Source organism: Dreissena polymorpha, chromosome 2, assembly GCF_020536995.1.
Source record: "Dreissena polymorpha isolate Duluth1 chromosome 2, UMN_Dpol_1.0, whole genome shotgun sequence".
NCBI lineage: Eukaryota > Metazoa > Mollusca > Bivalvia > Myida > Dreissenidae > Dreissena > Dreissena polymorpha.
The window spans coordinates 25,680,268-25,703,643 of record NC_068356.1 but is presented as its reverse complement, the minus strand read 5'-3'; the positions used below and the strand labels follow the sequence as shown (position 1 = coordinate 25,703,643).

The following is a 23,376-nucleotide window of genomic DNA, read 5'->3' as shown; positions in this document are numbered from 1 at the left end:
ATTCTTTGCAGACTTTGAAAAGGCATTCGATTCGCTTGATCATTCATTTATGTTCTCTTGCTTAGAAAATATGAATTTTGGCGAAAGTCTCATTCAATGGGTCAAACTATTCTATACCGATATTAACAGTATAATCATAAACAATGGCTTCTTTTCAAACAGTTTTAACATCGAACGAGGGGTTCGACAAGGATGTCCACTCTCATCATCGCTATTTATTATTTGCATCGAGTATCTATCACATCACATCCAATCAAATAAACACATAAAAGGCATATCACTAGAACCTGACGAAGAAATCAAACAATCCCTATTTGCCGACGATGCAACTTATTTTTTAAATGACAAATACGATTCTTTCCATAACCTAATAGAGTCGCTAACCCTTTACGGAATGACATCGGGTCTTAAACTAAACAAAAGTAAATGTACTGTGCTACGAGTAGGTAAATTAAAACAAAGTAATGTTCAATATAAAAAAGAAATGAAATTTAATTGGACAACCGATGAAGCCACAACGTTAGGAATTACTTTCACAAATAATGAAAAGGATACAGTTCTTAAAAACATACTACCTAAATTACAGAATTTCAAAAACTGCTTAAAATCATGGCATCATCGTAAACTTACACTCATCGGAAAAAACACAGTATTGAAAACGTTTGCACTTCCTAAATTAATATATGTATTAACAGTTCTCCCAAATCCACCAAATGATGTTATTAACGATATAAAATCAGCAATATTTAATTTCATATGGGACGGTAAGCCTGATAAAATAAAAAGAACTCAGTTAATTCAATCCGTAGAAAATGGAGGTATCCAATTAACGAACATTGACTCATTCTTAAATGCAATCAAATGCAGCTGGGTTAAAAGATACCTAGATAATACCAATACGAGTAAATGGAAATTATTCTACCAGAAAATCCTAACAAAATATGGTGACTCCTTACTCTTTGAATGTAACATCAGCAATACTATCTTACATGAAATTGCAAACGAAAACATATTTCTGTCTGATGTTCTTTCAGCGTGGAGTGATGTCACTCATAACTTAGAAACCCAAACCAGCAGTAAAACAATTTTGTGGAACAATAAAGACATAACTTCAAACAATAAGACGTTTTTCTATAAAGACTGGTTTGAACGAAGCATTAAATATGTCGACCAATTATATGACTACAGAATTAAGGATTTCTACTCTTTTGATAATATATGCTACATATACGGAATACCTTCAAATAATTTTCTGAAATACTACACACTAATCAAAAGCATACCCATACATATTAAATCTGAAATCAATACAAATAATACACCATGTACTCAAACAACATTTGTAGAAAACATACTTGGAAGAAAAAACAAAACAAATAAAATATTTTACACACTACAAATTAAAAACCCTACAGAAAACTCCAAAATCCAAAATAAATGGCAAGTCCTTTTTGGAGAAAATGAACTTAATTGGAAACACATATTTACCATGCCATATAAAGCAACTATTGAAAGCACACTGAGAAATTTTCAATATAAATACATCCAAAGAATTATAGCTACAAATAAATATCTCTTTAAATGCAAATTATCTAACTCAAATCTGTGTGACTTCTGCAGTGAAAACATTGAAACTATAGAACATCTTTTTTGGGAGTGCAAACACATCCAGCCTATTTGGAATCAATTAATATCTTTTCTTGAACAACATCAACTAAACGTTAAACTATCTTTCTTAGATATAAGTTTCGGAATTAACTCATTGAAATCAATAGACTGTAATAATATTGTGAATTTTATGGTCATATTGATGAAATATTTTATCTTAAACATGAAGTACAAAAAACTAGTACCAAATTTTAATTGTTTTGTCCATAGTCTTAAACTAAAAATCCAGATTGAGAAAGAAATAGCCCTCAGTAATGACTCATTACAAATCTTTGAACAAAAATGGAATCGGATTAAATTCTCATAATGTTTTGTCCACTTATATACATTCACTATAATGTTAGTTTATCTCTCTAAAACAGTTATGTTTATTTATTTATTTTTGTCAATCTGACAAGATCACTGTGAATATACAACAAAACACACAAGTCCAGCATGCTTTCTTACGACTTTATACAACTCATCATTTTTCATAACTATTCCTCTGTTGTTCTTTTCTTTTCTCTCTAAAAAAATATATATTAGCATATCTTGTATAACATGTTTGAACTTTATTGCTTTGTACAATCACTATGTTGTATGATCATATACATGTTTACATTGTATGTATGATATTGAATTATAGTCAGCATTGAGTGAATTTTTAGGATTAATGAATGCAGCATTGTGTAGAGCAAAAAAAAAAAAAAAAAAAAAAAAAAAAAAAAAAAAAAAAAGAACTCTATGTTTGTTATCAGTAATTATAATCAGTATTAACACCTCTATTGATCTATATGTACATCACAGGACAAGTATTTTTTAATTGTTTTGCTATTTTTACAGTTTGCACATTTTCAACCACCTTTATTAATTTCACGCATCTTAAATCCACTATTCACAACTTTTTGACACTAGGTCTGAGGTGCAATAAACCGACCCTGAACGGTTTAGAGCGGTACAATTACGTATGGAATGACCTAATTTTGATCCAAAGAATGACCGGTATTCGGAATTGAGGGGATTCCAGTTTTGAGGAGATATTTTACGCATGGTTTTATAGGGAAAAAATGGGACCGGACAATTTTTACATGTATCAATATAAAGCATTTAATTAGATAACTTCAAAACATGCCAAAATCTGTGAATCTGAGGCCCCTTTAATTCATTGAGAGAAAACTAGGATATATCTACATATATAATGAGATGGTCAGCCATTGTGACTGATAGTTAAAAAGTCTGCCTTGATTATAACACAAATGTGTGGCCCACCTCAGAAAACTGAAATACAGACTTTTACTAGAGTTATTCAATTTAGTGGTCAGGGCTGAGGTTTTCTAAGCTCTAAATTTAACTATGACATGGCAAATGGTATGGTCTTTCCCAATAACCACGTGTCCATGAAATGCATACTTTCTAATCAACTTTATAACATAAATCAAATTATGGTTCTATAATTTAAAAGTGCAATTAAACAAATTTAGATAAAAAACACACACACAAAAACAAGGTTAAGCAATATATTGCTTAATTTTTATAAATACAATAGTTTACTTTTTCTTTTTTAACTAATCCAAATATAACAATTTTATAAAAACATATATTTATGGACATTTTTCTATAATCTATGAACAAGTCCCATCAAAATATTATTATGACAACGCACCCAGACAGGCGATCATATAGAGGGACCTCTTAATTGCTAGGCAGTGTAATTATTAGATTTCCAAAAACCTCAAGTACTAGTTCTTCCCAGGAGTTGGGACTCAAGCATGCATACATAACATTTAGACTTATATAACTTAGTTTGAACTTACAATGTACCTGGTGAAGAGCCCTACAGGCCAGACAGGCTTGCACCGAATCCCAATGTTGCCCTCCTGTCCCCTAGGCAATACTGTTCCCTCATCATCTACAATCTGTAAAAGGGATCTGCACATTGTTCAACAAGAGACCACTTGATCTGTAGCATTTATAACGGGGATCTGCACATGGTTCAACAAAGACCACTTGATCTATGGCTTTTATTACAGGGATAAAAACATGTTTCAAAGAGGGGCCACTTCATATATTGGTTTTATAACAGGGATCAGCAAATGGTTCAACGAGGGGCCACTTGATCTATTGGTTTTATAATGGTGATCAGCACATGCTTAAACAAGGGACCACTTGATATATGAGTTTTAAATTGGTGATCAGGTCACGGTTCAACAAGGGACCAATTTTATGGTTGTTTTTTTACGGAATCAGCCCATGGTTCCACAGGTGGTTAGCGTGTGGCTATGATATTAATTCGTGAAAACATCATTTTCAATGATAAATAATCATAATATATCAAAAAATCAACTTTCCTAAAAAAAAAATCACTATCAAATATATATATATAACAAGGTATTCAACTCAAAATCACCCGAAAACAGGGTGCATCGATTTGAACAGCCATTATTTCATCAATTTTGCAGCGATTTTCACGATCTCGGTCTTATTCAACGCATACATGAATTTCCTTTCTGGAAGTGTACATGTCTTGCAATATTTTTACAAATACTGGGTCAACTTTTAAGACATAACACCATACACAACTCGCGTGACCCACTTGACATCGATCAGACAGGATCTAAGCTTGAAATCTTTACTGAGTAAAGGGCATTTTTCCTGCAAAGTTCACGGACCTCGATACCATAATTCAATAAAACGTATGAAAAAAACATTCTTAACGTGCTTGCTGTTGCATTATGCATCAAAACTAACTGTCCAGCGCCGTTTAAAACCTTTGTTTACATTCATTTCAACTAACTGACATTTTAAACACACAAGTGATTTCATTGGTCCAATGCGAAGGTGTGTCTTTACACCTGGAGATTTCATTCATAAATCCTGTCTGATTGCTGTTAAGTAGGTCACGTGAATTGTGTATCGTTTTATTTCTTAAAATTTGAACCAGCATGTGTAGAAATATAACAAGATATATACATGTCCAGAAAGAAAATTCATTTCTACATTGAATAAGACCGGGTTCATGAAAATTGCTGCACAATTGATGAAGTTATGGCTGTTCAAAGGATACACCCCGTTTTCAGGTGATTTTGAGTTGAATACCTTGTTATATATATATTTGATAGTGAAATGTTTTTTTACTTAAAATTGATTTTTCGTTATAATTTGATTATTTATCATTCAAAATGATGTTTTCACTAATTAATATTATAGCCACATGCTAACCACCTGTGCATGGTTCCACAAGGGACCACTAGATATATGGTTTTTTTAACAGTGCAATAATTTCTTGAGTGTTGCAAAGTCAAATAATTGTGACAAAATGGCAATGTCTATTTTCATAATCATGAGCACTGACTTCAATTTCGAACAGAATGTTAAATACTGATATAATAAATATACACAATGACCATGAAAGCTCACCCTGGACTTCTTTCAATTTGAGGTCTTAGAGCTTCAGTTCAATGTTTTCTTTGAATGACAATGAACAATATCTAGAGCCATTTCTGACCCTTTAACTGACCTCCACATCATACCCAGGTGCAGCCTTTCCCATGGAACCAGGTCGCTGTTCTATACTTGGGTAGCTACCACATACAAATGTCTGAAAGTGAAGAACATGACATAACCTTAGAGAAACAAAATTAATGAATATCATCTGTGCAAGTCCATCATAAGGGGGATGTTATAACAGTATATAATTTTGGAATAGATGCAATTATCATAAAGGCTCTTAGTTGAATTTTAAGAAAATTCTTAAATGGGTGTATGTTCAGGAAACTTCAAGTTAAGAACCTTAGTCAATACCATCTTCTTTAAACATGTTTTACTGATCAATATAATATACCACAAACATATTTTACTAACAAATATATCTTCTTTAAGTATATTTTATTGATCACCATAACCTTCTGTAAGCATATTTTATTGATCACCATGATCTACTTTGAAAACATTTTAATGACCAATATTATCTTCTTTAAACATATCTTACTTATCAATATCAACTACTTTAAAAATGTTTTAGTGATCACCATGTTTTCCTTTAACATATTCTACATATGTAAATCAATTAAAAAAGACTGTCAGATCAATGTGATCTTCTTCAAACATATCTAACTGATTACTATGACTTACTTTAAACATATTGTACTGATCGTCATGACCTACTTTGAGCACATTATACTCATCAATATGATCTACTTAAAAATACTTTACTATTGCACATGATATACTTTAAATATATTTTACTGATAAATATGATCTTTAAACATATGTTACTGATACATATGATCTATTTTTAAAATATTTTACTCATAAATATGATATCGTTCAAACACACCTTATTGATCAAAATTATCTTCTTTAGCTTAAACATATTTTACTAATCATTATGATTTAGCTTAAACATATTTTACTGATCAATATGATTAAGCTTAAACATATTTTACTGATCATTATGATTTAGCTTAAACATATTTTACTGATCAATATGATTAAGCTTAAACATATTTTACTGATCAATATGATTTAGCTTAAACATATTTTACTGATCAATATGATTTAGCTTAAACATATTTTACTGATCATTATGATTTAGCTTAAACATATTTTACTGATCATTATGATTAAGCTTAAACATATTTTACTGATCATTATGATTTAGCTTAAACATATTTTACTTATCATTATGATTTAGCTTCAACATATTGTATTGATCATTATGATTTAGCTTAAACATATTTTATTGATCAATATGATTTAGCTTAAACATATTTTACTGATCATTATGATTTAGCTTAAACATATGTTACTGATAAATATGATATCCTTCAAACACACCTTATCCATCAAAATTATCTTCTTTAGCTTAAACATATTTTACTGATCATTATGATTTAGCTTAAACATATTTGACTGATCAATATGATTTAGCTTAAACATATTTTACTGATCATTATGATTTAGCTTAAACATATTTAACTGATCAATATGATTTAGCTTAAACATATTTTACTAATCAATATGATTTAGCTTAAACATATTTTACTGATCAATATGATTTAGCTTAAACATATTTTACTGGTCAATATGGTTTACTTAAAAAATATTTAACTGATAAATATAATCTTCTTAAAACATATTTAACTAAACAATATGGTCTATTCAAAACATATTTTACTTATCAATATGATTTAGCTTTAACATATTTTACTGATTATTATGATTAAGCTTAAACATATTTTACTGATCAATATGATTTAGCTTAAACATATTTTACTGATCAATATGATTTAGCTTAAACATATTTTACTGATCAATATGATTTAGCTTAAACATATTTTACTGATCAATATGGTTTACTTAAAAAATATTTAACTGATAAATATGATTTTCTTAAAACATATTTAACTATACAATATGGTCTATTTTAAACATATTTTACTTATAAATATCATTTACTTAAAACATTTTTTTTAAATAATCTAATGTCAGCATATTTAACTGATCAATACCATCAACTTGCACAATATTTTACTGATCAATATCATTAACCAGTTCTTTAAACAAATCACTATCTTCTAGTAAAACCTAACAATTATCTACGTTTTTTACAGAGCTTTCCAGAGACAAAAAGTTTGGTTTCTTTATCAGAAAGAGTTTAACTAAACAGTCTTTTTTTAGCTTTTTAATCTGAAAAAGCAATTATAAACAATCAGCTCACTGGGAAAACTTGGCATGCCCATAAAGTATTCTCCCAGATCATTGGATTTTCATTTAAAAGTGACTTCCTTAAAATAAAAAAATTCCATAAAAGCATGGGCTGCACACGCTAATTGGAGACAATCCTTTAGGCACAAACATTAGGCCCTGTTTTCCCAGAATGGGGCTCATATATTCACAGTAGTTGTCTGATGGTACTCACTGTGGCTCATATATTCACAGTAGTTGCCTGATGGTACTCACTGTCTCTGTTTGCCCATATCCCTCGTACAGATTCAGACCCGTGCCTTCAGTCCACTCCTTCAACATCTCTGGGTTCTACAGGGAAGAGATATACTCTCAACTCCAGATATTCAAAGTACCGTGAAAGTTGCAGATTTCAAACTAAGTATATATATAACAACTAAACATTTTGACCAATAAGAATTCTGGAAACTTGTTTCATATTCATTTAGTTTTTACTATTTTATAAAGATTATAACTCAAGTTTTGTTAACGAATGCCCCTTGGGTGAGGGTCTTGAGAAAAACGTATTAAAATCCTTTCAAAACAAGTACATATGTTATAAACTTAGTTAAATTGAATATTATAAGAGCAGACAAAACTACAGCTTCCAAACACAATCTTGTATTATAACTGGCAAACCTTTTGCATCATTGTTTAGTAGGAAATAATAAAGGGTACAACAAACAAGAGAGCCAAGATGGCCCTAAATCGCCCACCTGACTAACCTTGCTACATCAACTTAAATTCTATCAGACCCATATACAATCCCAAGCCAGATTTCATTAATTAATACATTCTGACAAAATTTCATTAAGACGTGATGAAAACTGTGACCTCTAGATTTGTTTTTCAAGATTAACAAGAGATGTGTTTGTCAAAAACACAATGCCCCCTATTGCGCTGCTTTGAAGCCATATATTTGACATTGACCTTTCACCACTCAAAATGTGCAGCTCCATGAGTTACTAGCAACCCCTGTTAAATTTTAAAATTTCTCATACATTAGTTTTATTAATTTAGCAAGATAGATATTTCAACAAGATATGTGTTTGTCAGAAACACTATGTCCCCTTCTGTGCCGCTTTGAAGCTATATATTTGACTTTTGACCTCGAAGGATGACCTTGACCTTTCACCACTAAAAATGTGCAGCTCCATGAGATACACATGCATGCCAAATATCAAGTTGCTATCTTTAATATTGCAAAAGTTATGGCAAATGTTAAAGTTTGACGCAAACACACAAACAAAGCAACAAACCAACAGACAGGGCAAAAACAATATGTCCCCCACTATAGTGGTGGGGGACATAAAAAGCTTTCCAACACAAATGAATTGTTAAAGTATCCCCACCGGAAGAGAAGTTATGACAATTTTTGTCATGGAAATGTTGTCGATTTATTGGAAAATATTGGTACTTATTACTACATAGTAAATGCCTTATATCTCAGCACCTTCGCCTTATGTTATTACAGAGAAATTGACATAACTTTTGTTCTAAAGAAGATATAGAGTTCATATTTGGCAGTTTTATGTATTTTTTCATGCTCTTTTTATTTCTTTACTTAGTTTTTGCATAGTATGAACTATAATGAAGATAATGACACAATAATATCACAAAAAATATATTTCTATTTTCGACTTTTTTTCTCAAATAAAGACAAAATACAACAAAACAACACAACATGTCACTAATATAAAAAACTAAACATTCAATGTAGTCAAAGTCCATTTCATAGTGCAAAATCATGTTTAAATTTGCTAATTTTCTCATTCTGCAGATCACAATTGTTTATGTTCTGCTGTTCACAGAATGGTCCGGGGAACTCGGCCATTGTGTAATATCCTCAGCTGATCCTGAAAAGAACAATGAAATTGTGCTAAAATAAATATAACTTTAGTTTTCAATGTTTAATCACAGGAGTTTAAAATTCTATCCATAAAGCTTATATTATGGCTAAATAAAAAAATATATACCTCTATATAATATATAGACTATACTATATAGGGGTATATTTTTTATTATTTAGCCATTAGATTGGCTTTATGGATAGAATTTCAAACTCATGTGGTTTAATGTAATATAAATATAAAATTCTAGGATTTGTTAAAAATAAATCTTTCAATGTAAACCATTATTTGTCTAAATTCCTTAACCACCAATTAGCAGTTACAATTACTTTGAACATACAAAACACTATAGTCAGTACCGATTCTGAATCAATGTATTAAAAAACAACAACAATTAAATAAAACTGTAACAAGGCATTATTCATTATTTAAAATAACGATTAACGTTGTTTATTTAATAAATATTTTCTAAAATAAAGAAAAAACGTTCGAGAGTCAACAAATTAAACTATAAAAAAATTAATGAAAACAAAAACACAATGCCAGTCAATGGTACGAACGTACCGAGTTCGAAATAAACAAATTAAATCAAGTATTTCATACGCATTAAACATAACAATTATAGGTCATTTGACATTAAATATATACTTAGAAACGCATTAAAATACTTTGGTTGTGTTTATTTGCATTAGGTTTTACATATTTTGCAACATAAATGCAATAAATAGAGGCATTTTGACAGCAGACTGTTGAAACTCGGTACGAATATCCACACGACCAATCTGAATGAAATTTGATCATCTGTTTTGTAATGAATAAAGGGAAATCAACATAAAAAACGATATAATTAAAATAAAAATAACTTACCATTTGATTGCTATCGATTTTCTAGATTTATACTAGAGCTTTGTCACAGACGTGACGTATATCCCCACATGCCGCATTGACACAGACTATTTTGCATGCTGTCTTCATATTATATTCAATATATTATGCCATTATTATTTATGGCAATTGTGACCTTTGAATTCTTTAATTCTTTCGCATGACACGCTGTCCAATGACTGTGAACAAAATTAATGTACAGAGTCATTTTAAAATCTCACAATGAATGACATAGTTATGGCCCGGACAAGCTCATTTTTGGCCATTTTTCACTTTTGAACTCCAAGTGCGACCTTGACCTTGAAGATATCGACGTAATTCTTTCGCAAGACACATTGTCCTATGATTGTGAACAAATGTACCAAGTGATTTTTAAATCTCACAATGAATGACATAATTATGGTCCGGACAAGATGATTTACGGCCATTTTTGACCTTTGAACTCACAGTGACCTTGACCTTGGAGATATTGACATAATTCTTTCGCGCGACACACCATCCAATAATGGTGAACAAATGTGCCAAATGCTTTTAAAAAATCTCACAATGAATGACATAGTTATGCCCCAGACAAGCTCATTTATGGCCATTTTTGACCTTTGAACTCGAAGTTTGACCTTGACCTTAGAGATATCAACGTAACTCTTTCGCGCGACACACCGGCCAATGATGGTGAACCAATGTGCCAAATGATTTTAAAATTTAACAATGAACAACATAGCTATGGCCCGGACAAGCTCATTTATGGCCATTTTTGACCTTTGAACTTAAAGTGTGACCATGACCTTGGAGATATCAACGTAATTCTTTTCGCGCGACACACTGTCCAATGATGGTGAGTAAATGTGCCAAATGATTTTAAAATATCGCAATGAATGGCATAGTTATTGCCCAGACAAGCTCATTTATGGCCATTTTTGATCTTTGAACTCAAAGTGTGACCTTGACCTTGGAGATATCAACGTAATTCTTTCGCGTGACATACCTTCCAATGATGGAAAACAAATTTGCCAAATGATTTTCAAATCTCACAATAAATGATAAAGTTATGGCCCGGACATGCATTTGACCTTTCTTTGAACTCAGAGTGTGACCTTGACCTTGGAGATATTGACGAAATTCTTTTGTGCGACACACTGTCCAATGATGGTGAACAGATTTGCCAAATAATTTTTAAATCTCACAATAAATGATAAAGTTATGGCCTGGACATGCATTTGACCTTTGAACTCCAAGTGTGATCTTGACCTTTGAGATATTGACGTACTTCTTTCACACGACACACCGTCACATGATGGTGAACAAAAGAACCAAGTTTTTTTTAAATCTAACGATAAATGACATAGTTATGGTCCGGGCAAACTTTCGCTTTAAAACACTTTAAGTGAGCCTGTGACCTAGTTTTTGACAGAGCATGACGCATATTTTAACTTGACCTATACATCATCTAGATACAACTTGTGACCAAGTTTTGTGTAGATCGGATGAAATTTTCGGGACAGACAGACCGACAGACAGACAGACTGACAAAGTGACTAATATATAGCCCCCATTACCAGTAATGGGGGTATAATAAAGTAATTTTTGAAGAAATCACGGTTATCGATCATGCTATCAGCTTAATCAAATTTTCCAATATGATGCCGCTATTTCTACCTCGTTGAAAATTCCCCAACACGTGGTTTTTAATCATAAATGCGACATACTTAATATCGTTTCCTAGTTATACTTCTGGTACCAAAAGAAAGATCAGAGCTTATATTTTGTGATTTTCTATGTGAAATCAAAAAAATAACATTACTTTTTGAAGAAACGTTCATAGACGTTTGGACTACTTTTCGTCGCGTAGACTTAACATATCACAATTTTGTGAATATCATCGGAATCGTTTTTCATTGGTGAACATAAATATATCAACATCATTAATGTTCAAATAACCTTGTCAGGTCACAAATGTGTTGTAAACAACTGGGGTCAGCGCAGATACTCGAAAATGCAGTAAACAAAGGAAATGGGACACAGACATTGTACTTGAATCCAATAAAGATTGCTAAGCAGCGAATATAAATTAAAGATTATTAAAATTTATATCATATTAAAGAGAATTAATTTTCTTTCAATCAACATTTTATATTAATTTGATTTTAATAAAGATGTTTTATTAAAATAACTCGTAATGGAACCACTATGCAGATTAGCTGATTTTCTTTGATCTTCCACTGATAAGATAAGACCTGCTGGGGTTGCTAGAGTTACACATGTATGCCAAATATCAAGTTGCTATCTCCAATAATGCAAAAGTTATTGCAAACCAAGGTTAAAGTTTTGGGACACACAATGAATGACAGACAGATCAGATTAAAACTATAACCTCTATTGTCTACACAAGGTTTTTCTATTATTTGACCTTGTGACCTAGTTTTTGACCCCAGATGACCCAAATGCAATCCCAACCCAGATTTCATCAAGATAAACATTCTGACCAAATTTCATAAAGATTGGATGAAAACTGTGACCTCTATTGTCTACACAAGGTTTTTATATTATTTGACCTAGTGACCAATTTTGACCCCAGATAACCCAAATACAATCCCAACCCAGATTTCATCAAAATAAACATTCTGACCAAATTTCATAAAGATTGGATGAAAAATGTGACCTCTATTGTCTACACAAGGTTTTTCTATTATTTGATCTAGTGACCTAGTTCTTGACCCCAGATGACCCAAATACAATACCAACCCAGATTTCATCAAGATAAACATTCTGACCAAATTTCATAAAGATTGGATGAAAACTGTGACCTCTATTGTCTACACAAGGTTTTTATATTATTTGAACTAGTGACCTAGTTTTTGACCCAAGATGACCCAAATACAATCCCAACCCAGATTTTATCAATATAAACATTCTGACCAAATTTCATAAAGATTGGATGAAAACTGTGACCTTTACTGTCTACACAAACGAATTGTTGACGGACACACACACACACGCGCACGCACGCACACATGCACGCACAACGGACGCCGGACATCACACGGTCACATAAGCTCAGCATGTCACTTTGTGACAGGTGAGCTAAAAAAGACAGAAAATATTAATAAATAAGATTTGATTTAGTTAACAGATCTAATTATGAACGGATTCCATGGTAAAAAAAATCACACAAAGACACAAACTGGTAGTACTTACTAAACAATGATAAATGCTACAAAAAACGGTTTCAAGTGAAAGCTTGTAAGTCATGAATTGAGAACTGTCAAACAACATAAAAACTTAACAAAAAGCTTTAAGTACAATTTATCAGAAATGCAAACAAACACATTCATGCATAATAACATTTATATACCACAGGTTCCCCGGCGCTCACACAGTGGAATAGAGCAGGAAATTTGTAGTTGTGCAGCTTCTCTTTGATCATAAATCGTACTGCTGTTGGTGGCGTGCAGAAATGTGTAATGGGGTTGCTTGCTAGTGTCTTGAAAATGATAAAACTGAACCTAAATACTACATAATTACAATCAGCAAACAAGTTAATTAGTAAATTAATATGCGTCTTTCTATGGCCTTCTATGAGATACCCAGTAAGTTTGTTAAAAAAGACGTATGTCTTTAGGGTACATAAGCCCCCATATTCCACAATTGTCGTAAAACCAATCAGTTTTATGGCCAAATTAATCTTTGACATTTGAGTGTGACCTTTACTTATGAGTTAGACAGGTATTACACGCAACAAATGGGCTTATAATGGTTGATATAGATAGGCTTATCAGGGACTGGATTTTCCACTATTATGATATTTTTCATTTAAAGAAAGTCTCTTCTTGGCAAAATAAAATTTAGGCAGAAAAAAACTGCTTTTCTTCACTTCAATTCCATATATAAGGACTGCAAACCCAATATAAATATCAATTTTGATAAATGATAAAAAATAGCCATTGCTTCAAAAAAATAACAAATGTAAATTTTGCTAACAATTTTCAATAAAGGAACATTGAATTCTAAATGAATTGAGAAACAAACCCTTTTTGTTTCAGTTTTAAGACCTAAAGTCCATTTAAACTATACTAACAGATACCACATAACACTCCTACCTGTAAAGTGCGGATGGGGTCAAACTTGGGAGCATCTTGAACAAACACAGTGGCCCCAGCAATCCAGGGGGCAAACAGACTGCTCCATGCACACTTGGCCCAGCCTGTGTCTGACAGGTTCCATAAGATTGACTTGCGACTCAGGTTGAGAAAATACCTGAAATATGACAACGGACATGTGACATGTCTTTTGTCCCACGTGGCCATCCAAGTTCCAGTCTAGCCTGCGCATTTGCCCAGACCGGTCAATAGCTACCCAGTCCGCTATAAAGTCACTCAAGGTTTGAATTCTGAAGCTACACTGGCTGTATAATGCATAATACCCATTTTTGCACGACCATCACTGACATGGATACCCCAAGACTTTTCTTTGCAAACTTGCAAAGGCCGTTTCATTAACATTCAATTTTATAAAACATTATAATTTGTTTTATAGTTTTGAATCTTAAATCTTGAATCTTGAAAAGTCAATGACAACCGTTTTATTCTTCCAACTTACTCTTGAACCCAACTGTGTTCTTCATATTGTCACTAATTGTTGTCACACTTTATTATTTGAGGCCATTTAATTAAAACTTGCCTAATAAACCATCGAAGTAACAGTTTGGGCAATCTTTAATTTGATCACCTTAGACCTTTGACCTCTGTGACTTACCTTCAATTTTGAGCACAGGACACAGTTGTCTTCACACCATGATCTTTTGTGTTAAGTCATTTAACAATGTCAGTAATGATTAATTTACAATTTGGAGAAGCATTCTGTATTTGAGCCTGGAATAGCAGTCTGTATTTGAGTCATGTATTTAATCTCTGACAAGTGTGACCTTAATGTTTGGATACAGGCATGCAGTCTCCACACAGTAATTACTGGCACATTGTTTTACGTTATTGCCCAATAAAATCATGAAGTAACAATCCAGAAAATGTTCAGGGCCTTCTCATAGACAAGTGCATTGAACAATGCTTCCCACATCGTTAATTCACATAAAACAAAGTAAATCTGCTATCCAGCTGATATTCTCACTTTGCTGTTATGATATGCCCAAGGCCATAGCTGCTGTGCGTGTGCTCTGTCATCTTGGGGGAGCCAGTGGTACCGCTTGTGAAGAACACAGTCATCGGGTCAGTAGACAGCGAGTTGATACACTACAAATATACCAATTCACAAGTCGATGGGTCTCAATTTAAAAATTGCCAAACAATTCAGTTAAAGGTTAAAGTTCTGATATTGATGATGATACATCTTTAGTTGCCTTTCCCATGAACTTCCCGATCCCCCATCATCCATGGTCTGAGCAGGATTCTAACCAATGACCGTCTGATTCTTAACCAGAGTCCTACCACTAGACCACTGTGACTATGCCACTCTTTGTCAGACACATTGGTGGCCTTAGAGCAGTATCATATGGGCTGATCAGTTAGTCCAAGCTGGAGAGCGGTCAATATACATGAAGCATTTGTAATGAGAAAATTCCCTTTCCTGATCACTTAGTTTGCTAATATGATTGAGAACAGTTCCATCATACCATATAAAGATGGGAAGCAGGTACACTACTGTACTACATTGTTATGTATACCATGTACACTTGTGTACAACATTTTTATGTATACCATGTACACTGATGTACAACATTTTTATGTATACCATGTACACTGATGTACTATATTGTTATGTATACCATGTACACTGATGTACGACATTTTTATGTATACCATGTACACTGATGTACTACATTGTTATGTATACCATGTACACTGATGTACGACATGTTATTGTATACCATGTGCACTGATGTATGACATTTTTATGTATACCATGTACACTGATGTACTACATTGTTATGTTTACCATGTACACTGATGTACAACATTTTTATGTATACCATGTACACTGATGTACTACATTGTTATGTTTACCATGTACACTGATGTACAACATTTTATGTATACCATGTACATTGATGTACGACATTTTTATGTATAACATGTACACTGATGTACTATATTGTTATGTATACCATGTACACTAATGTACGACATTTTTATAAATACCATGTACACTGATGTACAACATTTTCTTCATAATATCTTAGGTCTAGTCTCAGACTTAATAGGGCAAGTGATTGGTGACACAATTACTGGTTCTTATATGCCTTTACATATAATTGCTTTTATGTCAAAACTATACTTGCATATATAACAACATTAATCAACATTTACATTAATTTGAATAACATCAATTGATTAATATGATATATTCCCAGATGTATAATAATTATTACTGTTTAAAATAATTTTCACAATACCCTATATCAACATGTTGAAAATATTAACACCTGTATGTTGTCTGTACTTCTACGGGTTAGCTCTTCATAGTTCAACCAGCCAGGCCTGCAAACAAATCACAGAGCACATCAGCATAGGCTGGAATTAATGAGTACACTTTGCACTGTGGCATTTAATTGACTGCCACCAGCCTGATATGGGTCTTTTGACCTGGTGCTTTAATCTGTTCTTGACCAGATAGAAGGCACAAACTCGGTACGTGAACCATAAAATAGGCCAAAATAAACAAGACATGTGTCAATAGGGCATGTATCAAGACATGTGTCAATAGGGCATGGATGCCACCACTTTCCTTTTGTTGTCTCAAAACTCTGCTTAGGTCAAACACAAGCCTATTTGACTTTTGACCTTGATCTTCAAGGTTATGAATAGTGTGATATATGTATATGTAACACTCAGTTTATGAATAGTGTGATATATGTATATGTAACACTCAGTTTATGAATAGTGTGATATATGTATATGTAACACTCAGTTTATGAATAGTGTGATATATGTATATGTAACACTCAGTTTATGAATAGTGTGATATATGTATATGTAACACTCAGTTTATGAATAGTGTGATATATGTATATGTAACACTCAGTTTATGAATAGTGTGATATATGTATATGTAACACTCAGTTTATGAATAGTGTGATATATGTATATGTAACACTCAGTTTATGAATAGTGTGATATATGTATATGTAACACTCAGTTTATGAATAGTGTGATATATGTATATGTAACACTCAGTTTATGAATAGTGTGATATATGTATATGTAACACTCAGTTTATGAATAGTGTGATATATGTATATGTAACACTCAGTTTATGAATAGTGTGATATATGTATATGTAACACTCAGTTTATGAATAGTGTGATATATGTATATGTAACACTCAGTTTATGAATAGTGTGATATATGTATATGTAACACTCAGTTTCCTCACAGTAGTAATTTGTGGTATTAGTGGTCTTAAAATTAAATGATAAATGAAAACCTTACAATCTGGACAAACTTTTCAACAGCTGAAAATGACATTTGACTTCATGAAAAGCTGTTTCCTCATGGTTTTCATAAGTTATAAGTTATCTTACAATAGTGTGATGAATGACAAAGATACACTTAATAATGTATTTAAAGGCAAATTTTGATTTTGACCTGTAAGGTAGAGAGATGAGTTTAAAATGACACCGTGCATTTTATTAATAATTTCATATGTGCCAAGATATTTTAACTCCATCAATATGTGGCAAAGATAGGTCTGAGAAAGAAAATATCAAGCGGTTTTATTTGCTAAATTTGACTTGTGACCTCTAAGCATGAATAACTATAACACACAAATGAGAAACACAAGTAAAGTGAACTACATGAATAACATTGTAAATAAAGGGGAGTAACTTGTGTACAACATATATTCAATATAATATATATATATATAATAAACTTTCAATTATTACTATCCTGATAACAGTTTTTCTAAGAATTGTTTTTGAATGCACATGACACAAATGTTGTCAAGATAAACATTTTGACCAAGTTTCATCCTGATAGAGTCATAAATGTGTCCTCTAGAGCAGTAACATGGCTTTTCTAAGATTTGACCAGGTGATCTAGTGTTAAGATGCATCTGACTCAAATCTAAAATCACCATGAATAAATTAAAAATTATCATCCTAGCCAAGTTTCATCAACATTGAGTCATACATGTGGCCTCAAGAGTGGTAACACGTTTGGTTTTTTTACTATGATTTAAACTAGTATACTAGTTTTTTTTAAGAACTTTACCCATATTCATATTCAGTCAAGATGTTGTCCAACTTTTTCATCAATAAGGCCTTTAGAGTGGATAAAAGTTTTGTCTAAAATTTGACCTGGTGACCTAGTTTTTGGACAGCGGGAACTCTTATTCTAACTAGGTCTAGATTTTGGCTAGATAAACATAACGCCCATGTTTCACATCAGACACTGCATAACGAAGGATGTTAGGCATAGGGTGATCACAATAGCTCACAGGTGAGCTAAAAACAACTTGTTTATGGCAAAAGTTGACTTCTGACCTCTGACTGTGACCTTTCAGATACTGTAAAACCATTAAATTTTGTGGGGTACGAATTTTCGTGGATTTCGTTGTTCCGCTGAACCACGAATTCAAGTTCCAACAATTATTTTTACATTTTTAATCCGAAATCGGTCCTTTCCGAATGTCATTGCCGACATTCTCTATTGTTTCCGGTTATCTGAGTGTTTGGGTAATAATACTTTTTAAATCAAGCACGGAATTTAAACTGTACATCAACTATTGTTCTCTTTTACGTGACGTCGTCAAATTAACAGTTTGCAGATTTATCACATATGTCAATTAGAGCCAATTAAAGTTAAAAGAGACATAACGGTTTTCACACGTGTATTTTGGGGGCCTTATTACTCAATTGTTACTACCAGGGGACCGATTGAGCAGAGAATTGCAAATATTGTCAAAACAACATTTATGGCAATTAGCGAGCGGGGACCCACAAGATCGCCGCGTATTCGCTCTTATCGACAATTATCGGCAACACTTTCATGCTTCAGTGCACATTAATCACAAGCCTTGCTGTCAACACACATTAGCAGATTATTCTTCATTATTACTCTGGTTGTTTTAAGAAAAGTTAAATTATTATGACTGTCAATCTTCCCCGAAATGTTTGAAATCCACGAAATTACGTGTCAACGAATTAGTTGTTTTTTATCAAACCACGAAAGTTCATACCGACGAATTTCTATAAGTTTACAGTAGATTGGTGATTGTCTGACCTCTGACTGTGACCTTTCAGATAGATTGGTGATTGCCTGACCTCTGACTGTGACCTTTCAGATAGATTGGTGATTGTCTGACCTCTGACTGTGACATTTCAGATAGATTGGTGATTGCCTGACCTCTGACTGTGACCTTTCAGATAGATTGGTGATTGCCTGACCTCTGACTGTGACCTTTCAGATAGATTGGTGAGCCTCCTTATGGTGGTCATTTGTGGTTAGTTATAATATGTGTCTTGTTCTGAGAAAACTGGGCTTAATGCATGTGCGTAAAGTGTCGTCCCAGATTAGCCTGTGCAGTCCACACAGGCTAATCAGGGATGACACTTTCTGCCTAAACTTGATTTTCGGTTAGGAGGGACTTCCTTGAAACTAAAAATACCGTTCAAGCGGAAAGTGTCATCCCTGATTAGCCTGTGCAGACTGCACAGGCTAATCTGGGATGACAGTTTACGCACATGAATTAAGCCCAATTTTCTCAGAACAAGACACATATTATTGCATGATAAGTGACAAAAGTAAAGGCTAAACAAGGTATTTTTAATTTGACCTTTAACTTCTTAGTGTGAACTTGACCTTTGAGGTAGGGGTGTTACGATCAGCATGCGGTTTTCTCACGGTTATCATAAGATTGTATTTTTTCAAAAGAAAGAATAAAACAAGGGCTGTCTGTAAAACATGTATGCCCCCCCCCCCCCAAATGGGCTGTCAACTGTAGTGGCAGCAATTGTGTGAATACGTAAAAAACCATTTTACTGCTTCAGGTCACTGTGACCTTGACCTTTGACCTAGTGACCTGAAAATCAATAGCGGTCATCTGCCAGTCATCATCAATATACCTATGAAGTTTCATGATTCTAGGTCTAAGCATTCTTGAGATATCATCCGGAAACCATTTTACTGGTTAGAGTCACTGTGACCTTGACCTTTGAACTAGTGACCTGAAAATCAATAGAGGTTATCTGCCCGTCATGATCAATGTACCTATGAAGTTTCATGATCCTAGAGCGAAGCATTCTTGAGTTATCATCTGGAAACCATTTTATTGTTTCGAGTCACTGTGACTTTGACCTTTGACCTAGTGACCTGAAAATCATTGGGGGTCATTTAACAGTCATGATCATTGTACCTATGAAGTTTCATGATCCTAGGCCTAAGCATTTTTGAGTTATCATCCTGAAACCATTTTACTGTTTCGAGTCACTGTGACCTTGACCTTTGACCTAGTGACTTGAAAATCTACAGGGGTCACCTGCCAGTCATGATCAATGTACCTATGAAGTTTCATGATCCTAGGCCTAAGCGTTCTTGAGTTATCATCCGGAAACCATTTGGTGGACGGACTGACGACCGACAGACCAACATGTTCAAAACAATATTCCTTCTCTTCTTTGAAGGGGGGCATAATAAAGCTAATAACTATCAGAGTGATCTTGACTTTGGTGGTTGGGAAACAAAAGTTACATGCATAACTTTGTCTCATCATAGTTTGCATTTGTGCTCAGTTATTATAATATCCGTAATTACACGGAAAAGCTAAGACTGTGACAGGAATCTTTGACTTCTGGTGAGATTTGGTTGTGTATAGAACTTGGCCTCCATTTTATGCGAATAAGTATTTTTTGAAAGATTGCTGACAATGAGATGATAACTTTCCAAGTAAGCGAATGAACCCAAAAAAGTGCAGATACACAGATGGGAAATGCTGAAACTATATGACTCCCTTAGCAGGCATTAAAACAGTAAAATTATGAGTATGTTAGATTCTATGCACTTTGAGAAATATTTCCATATTTAAACAAATTCACATGGTTTTTATTATTCAGATATTCAAATATGTGGTGCTGTCCCTATTTGTATTTTGCTAAATATCATGATCTTAAAAAATGCATTGATAGTACTCCAACCTTTTTCCTTCCTCCCCCACAATGACTTTAGTTTCAAGAGATGGGCAGTCTGCAGCAACCTGAAAACATAAAAAATTAAACATCAGAAAAATCAATAAAATTATCACACTGTGAAACCAATATTATTTGTTGCTAAATATACTTTTTTGGATTTTCATGGTTCAAATCTCCAATGATTTTAAATGTTTGACAAAAATTTATGTCCAAAGTCATCTGTCCGAAATATATTCAAGAAGTTGGGGGAACCTGTTTTGACATGTAGGTTAATATGTTGGCTTTCGTGATTATGATCTCATTGGGGAATAAGACCCTTCCAACTAAAATCTTAATTAGAGGATGTTTGAATAATAGCTATATAGGAACGCCTTGTTGAACAAGAGTATAGGGTTGGAAAATTGTTATTTAAACATTAGAATAAGAATTAAAGCAATTACTGGCACATTGCATTATTAGTCTTGACTGAAATTAATTTGCTCTATTGTTAATTCTCTTACAATGTTTTCTTACATTTTTTTCATCTAGAACAAACATATTACGGTACACTGAACGGTACAGCTTGATTATTTGTCAGCATGTAATTGTTCACTGTTTGTTGCCTTGTAATTACCATGCGCTTAACTGCAGTCATCTAAAACTATAAAAATAGCACAACTGCTTTTATTACAATAACACAAGACATTATTGCTACCACAATTTGAACTGTTAGTAGAAATGCTGGTTCATCGCTTGGATTATCTTGCTAGTTGGATGGTACAGTAGGCTTTAACGATGACATTATCGCGATATTTAGACAACAAGAATCAGACACACATAGTTGTTTAAGCATGACTTCAGTGGGGGAATAGAGTTTTAAAATAAACAAAACAACATAGAAATTGCATATTAATATGAGATCAAACGAATATGCACAAAAACTTGTCATAAATGAAAACAAATGAAACCACAGAAGATTTTTGTCTAACACTCAGTAAAAATATAAATGTATCAGTGATTTTTTTTACCTGCGAGTCCTGGACTCACAAAAATCAGTGAGGATGCAAAGTTTCAAATTATGTGAGTCCCAATTATGCATGGAGATTTCTAACAAAATTTAATTTTGAAGATTGCAGAATATCTTAATAATAATCAGTATGCCAGTTTTCAACAGCTTTAAGTGTAAAGAAGCCAGTTTTATTTCTGTTACAGGTTACTTTAATGTTTTGTATAAAAAAAGGTTGGACTCATTCTTTCAATATTTGGACTACTACATTTGCAAGTCATCAAGTCCCAGGACTGGCAGTTTGAAAAAAATCACTGATAGTTGGGAATGGAATAACAAGCTAGAAATAGTGCACATGTGCTTATAATCAAACTAGACATCATGTATGTTGATGTCTCCCTTATACACTGATTGAAAGAAATCCCTATGCAATTACTATACCCGAAGCAAAAGTTCATATGCTAATGAATGTGTCTATAAAGATTAATTACTCAGATATACTTAAAGAGTTTCATGCAAAGTCCAACAATGTAAAATATTATAACTGACATTTGCAATAATTATGCATCAAACCAACAAGGAACATAAGTTAATGAGCTAAAAATCTTTAGTTTTATTACTGTTGCACTAAAGCTGTCAGTAACAGGCAATAATTTGATGTATATTTACCCCTACATATTCTTGAACAAGAGGGCCTGAAAGGCCCAAAGTTGCTCACCTGAGATAACAAGATATTATTGGGACAAATCTTCTGACCAAGTTTCATGAAGATCAAAAAATAAACCTCTACAGTGTTAACAAGATTTTACTATAGCCATATAAGGAAAAATGCCCTGCCCCCTGGCAGCCATGTTTTTCAACCAACCGGCATCATTTTTGAACACTTCCAAGATATTATCAGGATGAATCTTCTTACCAAGTTTCATGAAAATCGGACAGTAAATGTGGCCTCTAGTGTGTTAACAAGATTTTACTATAGCCGTATAAAGAAAAATGCCCGGTCCCTTGGAAGCCATGTCTTTCAAGCAAACATAATTATTTTCGAACTCATCCAAGATATCATTAAGACCAATCTTCTGACCAAATTTCATGAAGATTGGACAACAAATGTGGCCTCTAGAGTGTTAACAAGGTTTTACTAAAGCCAT

General features: G+C 33.0%; 1 protein-coding gene across 2 annotated transcripts in view; it reads right to left on the bottom strand.

Annotated features, from left to right (window-relative positions):
• The window catches only part of LOC127866313 (acyl-coenzyme A synthetase ACSM3, mitochondrial-like), a 47,505-nt gene that overhangs the window by 14,149 nt on the left and 9,980 nt on the right, over positions 1 to 23,376 (bottom strand). For both annotated transcript variants that reach the window (XM_052406782.1, XM_052406783.1), the window contains 8 exons: positions 21,250 to 21,308; positions 16,540 to 16,594; positions 15,228 to 15,349; positions 14,204 to 14,360; positions 13,459 to 13,587; positions 7,609 to 7,683; positions 5,165 to 5,245; positions 3,462 to 3,563 (listed from right to left, as the gene is read on the bottom strand). In XM_052406782.1, coding sequence (XP_052262742.1) covers positions 3,462 to 3,563; positions 5,165 to 5,245; positions 7,609 to 7,683; positions 13,459 to 13,587; positions 14,204 to 14,360; positions 15,228 to 15,349; positions 16,540 to 16,594; positions 21,250 to 21,308 — 780 coding nt within the window. The remainder of the gene's footprint in view (positions 1 to 3,461; positions 3,564 to 5,164; positions 5,246 to 7,608; positions 7,684 to 13,458; positions 13,588 to 14,203; positions 14,361 to 15,227; positions 15,350 to 16,539; positions 16,595 to 21,249; positions 21,309 to 23,376) is intronic.